At 37.5% G+C, this 10,744-nt stretch overlaps 1 protein-coding gene and 1 long non-coding RNA gene across 2 annotated transcripts; one reads left to right on the forward strand and one right to left on the reverse strand.

Annotated features, from left to right (window-relative positions):
• Positions 1 to 3,287: 3,287 nt before the first annotated feature.
• On the reverse strand, positions 3,288 to 3,780 carry LOC141898352 (uncharacterized). Its single transcript, XR_012618547.1, has 3 exons — positions 3,655 to 3,780; positions 3,441 to 3,542; positions 3,288 to 3,359 (listed from the first exon to the last, which is right to left on the reverse strand). It is a non-coding gene; the product is annotated as an uncharacterized LOC141898352 (long non-coding RNA).
• Positions 3,781 to 4,225: 445 nt separating this feature from the next.
• On the forward strand, positions 4,226 to 10,400 carry LOC141899797 (UPF0489 protein C5orf22 homolog). Its single transcript, XM_074786327.1, has 3 exons — positions 4,226 to 4,255; positions 8,812 to 8,947; positions 9,051 to 10,400. The coding sequence occupies exon 3, from the start codon at positions 9,203 to 9,205 to the stop codon at positions 10,394 to 10,396; it is 1,194 nt and encodes a 397-aa protein (XP_074642428.1). The 5' UTR covers positions 4,226 to 4,255; positions 8,812 to 8,947; positions 9,051 to 9,202; the 3' UTR covers positions 10,397 to 10,400.
• The last annotated feature ends 344 nt before the right edge of the window (positions 10,401 to 10,744 follow it).

The following is a 10,744-nucleotide window of genomic DNA, read 5'->3' on the forward strand; positions in this document are numbered from 1 at the left end:
CTCGTCATCGGAATCCAAGTTGGCACAGCAGGTACAACATTGACTACATGGACCACCGTGTTTCTTTTCTTTAATGACCTTTGATTTTCCATCTGGTCCCACTACTATAACTTTTTTAGAAGCAGATGACTTGCAACATGGGGAACACAAGCTGCCCTTGCTGTTCCGTTTTGTCCCCTTTTTGACCACTTCTGTTTCTCCATCAGGACGGACAATTATATGATGTTCTTCATCGTCCGAGTCTGAATGATCACAACATGGGCTGCATGGACCGCCGTGATTAGTCGTTTTTACAACGCGTGTTTTACCCTCTGGATCTATCACAATTACTTCTTCTCCTGAACCGGAGCCTATACAGCACGGTGAACATGAAGCACCACCACGTTTCCTCTTTCGTTTCTTCACGATGTGTGGTTTACCGTCGATCTCAACATGATGCTCTTCATCCGATGCATTATGGCCAAGGCAACACGGAGAACAAGGACTACAAGATGTGTGTTTCTTTGTGCGCACAGTGTGTGACTTTCCATCGTCTCCAATAACTATTACCTCTTCATCGGATGAACCATCACAGCATGGGCTACAAGGAGAACATTTAGATTTCTTTCCGTGTACAATTCTTGATTCTCCATCTTTTCCTATGACCATTACTTCTTCATCCGATTCTTCGCAACATGGGCTGCATGGACAGCATTTTGCCTTTTTATTGCACCGCACAGTTTTAGTTTCACCATCTGCGCCAACTACAATTTCTTCGTCACTTGTCTGTGCAGCACAACATGGACTACAAGCGCAGCTGTTTCCGCCTTTTTTCTTTCTTCGCACAGTTTTAGTTTCACCATCTGCACCAACTACAACTTCTTCGTCACTTGTCTGTGCAGCACAACATGGACTACAAGCGCAGCTCTTTCCGCCTTTTTTCTTTCTTCGCACAGTTTTAGTTTCACCATCTGCACCAACTACAATTTCTTCGTCACTTGTCTGTGCAGCACAACATGGACTACAAGCGCAGCTCTTTCCGCCTTTTTTCTTTTTTCGCACAGTTTTAGTTTCACCATCTGCACCAACTACAATTTCTTCATCACTTGTCTGTGCAGCACAACATGGACTACAAGCGCAGTTCTTTCTGAATTTTTTCTTTCTTCGCACAGTTTTAGTTTCACCATCTGCACCAACTACAATTTCTTCATCACTTGTCTGTGCAGCACAACATGGACTACAAGCGCAGCTGTTTCCGCCTTTTTTCTTTCTTCGCACAGTTTTAGTTTCACCATCTGCACCAACTAAAATTTCCTCTGTCGACTCGTCATCACAGCATGGGCTACAAGGACAACATTTATTCTTTCTTCTTCGTACATTATTCTTTTTCCCGTCCTTCCCTATAACTTCCTCTTCTTCTGAAGAACCATAACAACACGGACTACATAAAAGGAGACAACTGCCACGCTTATTGTGGCCTTTGTTTCTCGTCTTGCCATCGGCTCCGACAACGACTTCATCGTCATCTGTAGAATCATCACAGCATGGACTACACGGGCTACAGATAGCTCGTTGTCGTTGTTTCCTTCGAAGTCGTTTTCGTCTTTTACCCGAAATGCCACCACCAACACCTAAATCAGTTTTCAGTTCTCCCTCGTCATCCGTATCTGATCCACTGCCTTTTTCTCTCATTTCCTTCTGTCCCTTCGCATCACCAGACCAACCACTCTCGACATCGGATCTGAGTCGGTTTTTCTTACGTTTTTTTCGACAACAGCCGCAACATAAACACCAATCATCACACCACCCTCTACAGCACCCGAATACAATACAAATAATGATCAACAGCGCCAATAAAACAGCCAGCAAAATTACAGCGACTAACAACTGCATTCTTGCTCCTTAAATGAAAATGTTCAAAACGATTATTTCAGTTATCATTTAGCTATATCATGAAACCCAGGTAAATGCTGCCCTACCTATTAATATGGGAGCTCCGATTGGTGCTGCAGGATCTGAAATGAATTCATATATTTCACGTCGAGCAGAGATTTTTCAAATTGATATTGAAATTGACACTGACATTGAAACTTACATAAAAAGTTAATGACTGTCGAACCTCTACCATTTGGACCATGATATTTTGGGTCACCTAGCTTGAAAACCTGTGCTCGTTTTGCGGGGGGCATTCCACCAGGGATTCCACCTGCAGTTGCTCTACGCCTTCTAGCTACGGTGGTGTCTACGCCCATTGCATATGCTACTAACATCGGCATGTTGGTTTTAATGAAATCATGGTCAGTTGATTCATTTGCTGAAATTCGAAAAGACGCCACATTTGTTTTATTCTACAATGTCTAATCAATTCCAAAAGCAAAGTTCACAATTGGAGCATACCTTGCAGTTTTTTTCTGAACGCGACAAATGTATGTGTAGACGTCTGATAACCGACGACACCGGTGAGTGAATCAGTGAGTCCGAAATATGAATCTTCTAATGGATAGGCTGTACCCCACGAGTATAGATCCCGAATTCTTGTCTTATTTTTAAAGACTGACACTATGACCATATCTAGGCAGGTCATGCTCGTAAATGCTATTTGAAAACAAACATATAACAACATTTAGGATTTCCTTAGCAGCAACTTCAAATTGGACAATTCACAATACTCACTGAGGGATTTGGCTGTTGCCGCGGGGAAAGCCGCACCACCCGGTTGTAATGGGACAGCACCCGTGCCACTACCTAGGGTAGTGGTCGGTACTTTCAGCCAGTCATTACACGTATTATTCAAAATACCTGAAATAAGGATTTGCGATTTCATTCCAGTCATTCCATATTAAGACTTATTAAGTAAAGGAAATGATCGTACTGTTTGGTCGCCAACCGATTCCAACCCAGGATGGTGTCTTCACGTCCAATATCATCTCAATCTCATTCGTACTCTGAAATACATAGATACTGGATGATGTAACTTAATCATGTTGCTTGGATTTCTGTCCCATGTCACACATTACTACTATGCCTATCCAGATGCGCTTACATTTAGTACTTTCCAGTATAGGATAAAATCACTGCGTAATGTTTGTTTCTGGTAAATATTGATGTCCTGATATGATTTGGGTAGTGAGGTAAGTGATGATTCTAAAAAGGAGAATTATACATAAATCTAATATTATTTCTAGATGAGAAATATCTATTTCGAAAATAATAGTTTTAGGCGTTTCCTTCATGAACAGATTTTCAGGTGCACCTACTTCTATTACAGTATTTGCCTATCCAGCCTTGGTAGCAATAGCATCGTCTTCTGGGGTATGTGACAGATGCCATGTCGTAACAGATACCATTATTGTTACAATCAGTTGTATCCCAACATTCATCTAAACAAAGTCACAGATATGTAGGTCCATAAATCGATATGTGATAAGTTGATCTTGAAGTACTGAACATACGGTATTTACCTTTGTACTGACAGAATGCCCCTGCGTAAAGCTTCGAACAAACGCACTTATTTCCATTCCAGCTACCATTTGATCCACAAGCGGCTGTCTTATTGAAAGAAGCTGAAAAAGACGAACACTACGTGAGCCATAGAATTACTGTACAGTCGTTTCTTTTTTTTACTTTCGTCACCGATGAACTAGCGATCCCACTTAAAAACAAAGATTTACAAACCTGTGGCAACAATGTTGACATCAGAACATGACCAATAGTAAGTGGTATTAGCCGAATCAAAAAGCAGAACCCGCAGGATACAATTCTGACAGGTGTGAGCTGCGGGAAATGTCAATTGGAATTCCTCTTGTCTATAAAAAAAATTCACACGAAATGATAATTTAGTTCAATTCTCTTGGCATATCCTCTTCAAATGACTTACGTGTAGATAGCCGGTGCTCCAAACGTTGGTTGGTTAGCATTAACAGCTGGAATCACATTGGATATAAGCTTTCCCGTTGCATCCAAAATTTGAACTATCAAACTTCCCTTTTGAAATTTAGAATAAAAAGAAAACATTCCAAGTAGAGTGATTTAAATAGAGATCACAAGTATGATCTAAAACAGCGATTATTCCTGTTTTCATACACACCTTCTCTATAACTGCCACTCTAAACATGATTTTAACTGCGACTCCTGCTTCGATATTTACTGGATTTGTTCCTAAGTATGAAATAGAAATACCCCCTTCATAATGTTATGGACAATTATATGGACAATGACGATCAGCAATCATTCATGTTATAATGTTTTGCTTTTGAAAATGATGCCGATTTTTGCAGTAAGTTATAGAGTCTAAGTCTTTCTTCCTGTTAATACAATTCGTTGAAATTTCGTTGGTATTTTTAACGTAAAGTACGTGGATTGACCTGAGGGTCGATGGGGTGTTTTTCTCTTGAATCTGGTCTGGGCTTCATATTTAATCGCATCTGACCTAAAAATGCCCAGCGAAATTCTAGCCATAATGAACGGCACTGTCCATAAATAATTGATAAAATCTGTATTACAGATAGAATTTTTTGACGATATTTTGTCGCTTTTATCATTTCATTAATGGGCAGGTCTCCCAATAGACCTACTCACTACTTATATTTGCATACTTCAACATATTAGGCCAAGTACTGTTTTCGATACTCTTTTTCTGAACTCTGGTACTTGTATTAGTTACTTATATGTGAATGAACCACCCTTAGCAAGGTTTTACACGAATTGGTCATGAATATCCGCGAGCATATCGACCTAACTATCATTGAGTTCTTCTACAGTAGCTTTTTCCCTCGTGAATCTTATGGACTTAATAAAAATCGAATCCTTTATTCAAAAAATTATAAAATTCTTACAATAGAACAGCACCATTATTAATATGATTATAAATATTAGTATATATATTATAATATATTGTCTCTGTGGCGCAATCGGTCAGCGCGAAGGTTGGTGGTTCAAGCCCACCCAGGGACGCTTTATACTTTTCACTTTATTCTAAAAATACATCCTTATGTATTTCTGCTGTATGAAAAGCTGTTACATTTTAATCTAGATTGATGTTTCTAACGCCTACTATATATTCAAAATATTTCGTTGCAATCGGTACAAGATATGGGTGTGAACGATCATGCATAAGTGCCATTAAAAATTCCACTGACGAATTCTGAGACTTTGTGGTTTTTAAGTAGGGCGTCGAGGAATAGGTTTCGAATTGACAAAATTGTTTACAGTTGAATCAACAGTGTGTATTTTTATTTTCTACCTAATGCCGACTCATTGGTTCATCGGTGAAATTATGTTTGTCATTATATAACTGCGTTAACTTTTGCGTACTATAGAATAAACTTGTGTATTATTCAGACATTATGGCAATGCTCGTCGTCTTATTTGAAAAAAAAAGTATCACTTTTATAATTTGACTACTTTTTTCATTGTATATATATATACTATTCAATTCTATTCTTGATGACTGTCCCACGAACCATAGTTTTATTTACCCCAGTGAAGAATACTTAGCTTTATGTATAATGACAATAGTAAACGTTTGGATAGTGGAAGAATTTGGGGTAAGGACGGGTGCGGTATTTACTCACTGCAGTAATAAGGTGGCTTACTACAAATAGATACCTGTTTATTGACTGGATAGGTGCATTTACTATCATTTATTGAGCGACAAAATTGAAATTCTACAATAATTATAATATTTCACTAGATTATTGTTTTCATTCATTTATGAACGTCCAAAGTGGTCCAAAATAAATACTTCTAATAATAAGAAACGAGAAAACTAAATATGCCAGTGCTCCACCCTACGTACGTAACTTCTTAAGTTAATATAGAAAACATATACGTATACGATTAAAAACATATGGACCAATAGAAAGGTTTTCTACAAAATAGGGTTCGATAAATATTATCTGAAAACACTTTTTCTGAAAAAAAAAATAATTTCATATTTTTTCTTCGCATACTTTTAGACTTTTGTTTGTGAATGAAATGAAAATGATCTGCGCAAATTAATGTTGATTTCAGTACATGTAAAAAGCAGTTTAAAATAAGTTAAAAATATGATTTCGCTTTAAATTGATACATAGATAACATACCGGGTGTTTTATCCATTCCACCGCAAATCGGATTGGTATTTTTGTAGTTGAGATTATCGAAAGCGTATCTTCTCGCTGGTGGCCAAAGTAACGAAATATGACCGCTACATTGATGGAACATCATCAAAGCCGAGATGGATATTCCAAGGTATAACTTGAATACATCCATCTTGTGACGAGGTTTTAAAAGGAAGTAGCCAAATGATTATCAAAGAAACGACAGGACATTTCCCATATACAGCTCATTGGTTCACTACTCAGAACCCAAAACTATAAGTGGGTAGAATATCGAGCTCACAGCACTAAAGAGTGAAGTAGACTGTTCTAATATTATATTGCATAGGTATATATATGGATTGATTCTTTTGTCATTTAAAATTCATATCACATACTAATCAAATTGCGGCAGTATACTTTGTGCTCGACAGGCGTGTTTTAAATACCTGCTTTAAGATGAATCGCGCATTCCATTCAAGCAACACGTTCAATATGTTTATGAATCGTAGAAAAAGTTGTCTAAGAATTTATAATATATACTAAGAGAACAAAGCAACAGCGACAACGTTCTCAGCAATCAAACACAGAAATATTTGTGTCTTAGGCTACGGAAGCGTCCTGGGGACATAATTAATTTTTTTTGCTGATTGAAAAATCATAAAATTAATTATGAATTCGATTTTTTATAAACTGTTATGTTGTTCCGACCGGCGTTGATTTAATACGGATTTATGCCATCCGTATCCGTATGGGGGTCGTCGCGTTAACTCCAAAAAGGGAAAATAGTATTGACGTCAACTCCGATGAGTCTCAATACTCCCAATTTCAAAAGCGTTTCATTACTTCAAATGTCATTACCGGTTCTCCGAGGGACAACATTCCTGGCCTTTTTGTGGGTACCAGGGGCTAGCTAATATGACAATATCCTAGCTGGTGGGTACCGCGTAATACCAAAAACGACACCTGTTTTAAGTCATCCAGTCTAAAACCTACGCCATTAGATTTTAAATGACAATGAAATACATGTGATTAAAAGAAACAACGTTTATTTTAATGGAGAAATGCCTTATAGTCGTACGCATGAATCACACCTACATTAAATCAATAATTACAGGGGCGGATCTAGGGGTCATGTCGGGTGTCCGGACCCCCCCCCCCTCAACTTTGAAGTGCCCTCAAAAATGTCACCCACAAAATTTTTTTGACCAAGGTTTTCCACCTATAATATTTTTTCAACGCATGAAATGACCGAAACCACCCCCTAAAATTGTGTAGAAGTATCCGGAGTACGTGGTGTTTCGTAAAAAGTTCCCCATTTTCTCATTGGACTCCCCCCCCCCCCCCCCCCCAATGAAAAATCCTAGATCCGCCCCTGATCATAACCACCTTCATATTGACACAATTACAACTGAAACGTCGTTATACTCTTACACACAAAAACAGTTACTGCCACTGGTACTAAATGTAATAAAAATCCCCTCGTATGTGTTCCATTAGTTAGTTAACTAATCGTTGGTGGCAAGCTTTTACAACCGGATGGGCTTATACCAACGTGAAAATATCCGATCGTTAAACTAAACCACAGACAGGTTACTGACTGATGTTCCATAAGACGATTAAAAAACTTCCTTTGAACGAACAAAGAACCTTGATGCAACTATTGACAATTTATTTTCAAATTTTTTTTACAACAATAACAAAAGGTCTTACAATAATTGCTTTATAAAATTAAGATTTCTAATATCAAAATTAAGATTTCTAAATATCATAACACGTCGGGTTTTGGTGAATGTTCTTCAACGCAGTCATTAAATGTTTGATATAAAGACATACAACGTTCTACTGAAGTAGGATTTACACGTATGCACTGATTATATTTATCAAACACATTCGCACAATCCAATTTGATTTTCTTAATCACCGGACTGAAAGAGAAAATACATCATGAAGAAAGTGAATATCTTGCCGACACGAAAAGCACAATTTTATCACAACTTTACACTAATAAAAATGACAATATTACTACATTTTGCTATATCTAGGCTTAGATTTAGGATTAGAGTTAATAATTTTAGGGCTGGAATTAGGAGCAGGGTTAGTACGTTGTCCTTGGAGAAACAGGGGAATCTGTACATTGTCTACAATTAACTAACTGTGTATCTGAACAGCGAGCAACTGATAGTCTCAACATGTCGCATGTAGATGGCCACGAATGAGGATGTTTTTCGACACATTCTGCATATTTTGACATTTCAGAACTACAATGTTTCATCACTAGTTTCATCGTGGCATCCCTACACAAAAAAGAAAAAAAAATATTTAAAACAGCTAGAAATCTGTCCGTTATCATCCATGCCCGCCGGCATCGCTATCGTCAGACCGGGGTGTCACACAGACAGTACGCTTTTAATACCGACGTCGGACGTGGTGACGGTAGGAAAAAACCCCAATAAATGGAAAATATACTTTTCAACTCACATGATTTGATTATTAGACAGAATTTATACTCTTAGTTGACTAACATGCTAAAATTCTCAAAATTGTCCACTTCAAAAACTTTGCAGCTTCCTAAACAATAAAATTTGATTGAAAACAAGTTAAAAGCAGTATGTCGTATGAAGGATCTGGCAAACATTGGATAGCTCCGAGAATAGATATGAGACCAGGGTTTGACTTGACGATGCCTTTTAAAATATGAAATTGAATTTGATAGTTATTAATTATTACTGAATGCTAATTTTCTAATTGATAGTTTATATACCCTGTACATATCAACAATCAATAAATTGAATTGAATTCATGAGGAAATCCCGCCGGAAGTGATAAGGATCCGCGACCTTCAAAAAGTGTTTATCTGTTTCTAAGTAATGGCGGTGGCCTAAAAATGGGTATGAATTTAAAACGTTTTTTTTTCTTCTAATTAATCTTGCAGGGAATTGCTAATTGTTTATGAAAACCAGTAAATTAATCATGACTTTTTTCACATTTCAGCTGCCAGGCACTCCTGACCTTTTTGCTTCTAAAAGTTCATCCTGTGCAAGTAGTGCAATGGTCGTCAGTGTCAGTGCAATTAATTGCCAATTGAATGTGTAATAAATTCTTCAATCAAGTTCTTTCAACAACTGCCTGGAACCAGTTAATGAATGATGGCCTCAGCATCATCAGTGAAGAAGGGAATGCGGCGGTTCTCGGCGTTACCAGTTTATGTAGTTGATGACCACAATGAAGTTCTACCATTCATATACCGATGCATCGGCTCCAAACATCTTCCGATGTCCGGAATAAAGATCATTCATTTTGACGCGCATCCTGATCTTTTGATTCCCGCTGAATATCCCGCCGACAAAGTGTTCAACAAGGACGAACTTTTTGAAGTTTTGAGTATCGAAAATTGGATAATGCCGGCCGTTTACGCAGGTCACATAGATTCAGTGGACTGGGTTAAACCGGCGTGGGCGCAGCAAATACGAGAAACAACAATGAAAATTACTGTGGGAAAACATCGAACATCTGGAACTATAAAACTGAACAATACTGAAACATATTTCATGAGTGAACTATTATACGCTCCGAACAGTGAGCTTCTCAATCAGAAAGGGTTAAACGTTTCCGTTAAAACTCTTCCTCATATCCTGAGAGCTAATAATCCTGTAGCAGGGGAACCAGATTCCTCGGAGCACCAAAAACATGGTTTAAAAAGATCTGCATCTGGGGATTTTATAACTCAATGTGATGATCAGTTTTTCATTCTGGATATTGATTTGGATTTCTTTTCAACTGTGAATCCATTCAAATCTATATATACTGAACATCAGTATTCATTGTTGAAACAGATTTTCCGTTTTCAGCCACCGACAAACTCTAGTGAGAAATCTATCCAAATGTGCCTGGAAAATCGACAGAAACAACTCGCTGAAATTAGGCTTTTTATCAAGGAAGCCGTGCTGGAAAATAAAACCTCAAAAACTTCAATTACCGGTAATGAAAATATTTCAATGCGTAGGAAATTGGTCCATGAACTGATTTCTGAAATATGTGCTAAAACCTCTGAAGAAATTGATATTGATCAAATCATGCAAACAGGTTTCACTTGTGATGACGACAGTGAACTTCCTCATCATATTAGTTCCGATGAGGAAATTCACCGATTAATACTTAATGTCAGCGATTATCTGAAAGATTTACCTCATAAACCGACTATAGTTACGATAGCTAGATCGAGTAGTGATGAGTATTGTCCATTAGATCAAGTTGATCAGATTCAATCGTTGGTTTTTGACTTACTTACCAAACATTACGGTGAATTAAATGTAACCTTGAAATATAAGGATGATTGAATTTCCAAACACACGTATTTTTCTCCTTAATTTTTATTTGATGCAGTCCGTTTCGGGAAGTGTTTTCATTTTGGATGAGCAACTGGAATTACAAAGAGTAGGCAGACATCAACTTAACTGTGCTGCATGGTTTAATAGCAAGTCTACTTAGAGCTACATTACTTGGTGCTCCTTTTTGGAAAAAAGTTGTTTAAACTATGATTTATGCTTATTTTTTCACAAGAAATGCTACTTTTTGACTTAAAAATTATCTGAAAAATATTTGCGATACTTGGTGTTGATCAAATTATCTTAACCCAAGCATGCATCATTCCTGGGCCCTTGGGCATGAGTGACATAAGTGATATT

This window comes from Tubulanus polymorphus, chromosome 2 (assembly GCF_964204645.1).
Source record: "Tubulanus polymorphus chromosome 2, tnTubPoly1.2, whole genome shotgun sequence".
NCBI lineage: Eukaryota > Metazoa > Nemertea > Palaeonemertea > Tubulaniformes > Tubulanidae > Tubulanus > Tubulanus polymorphus.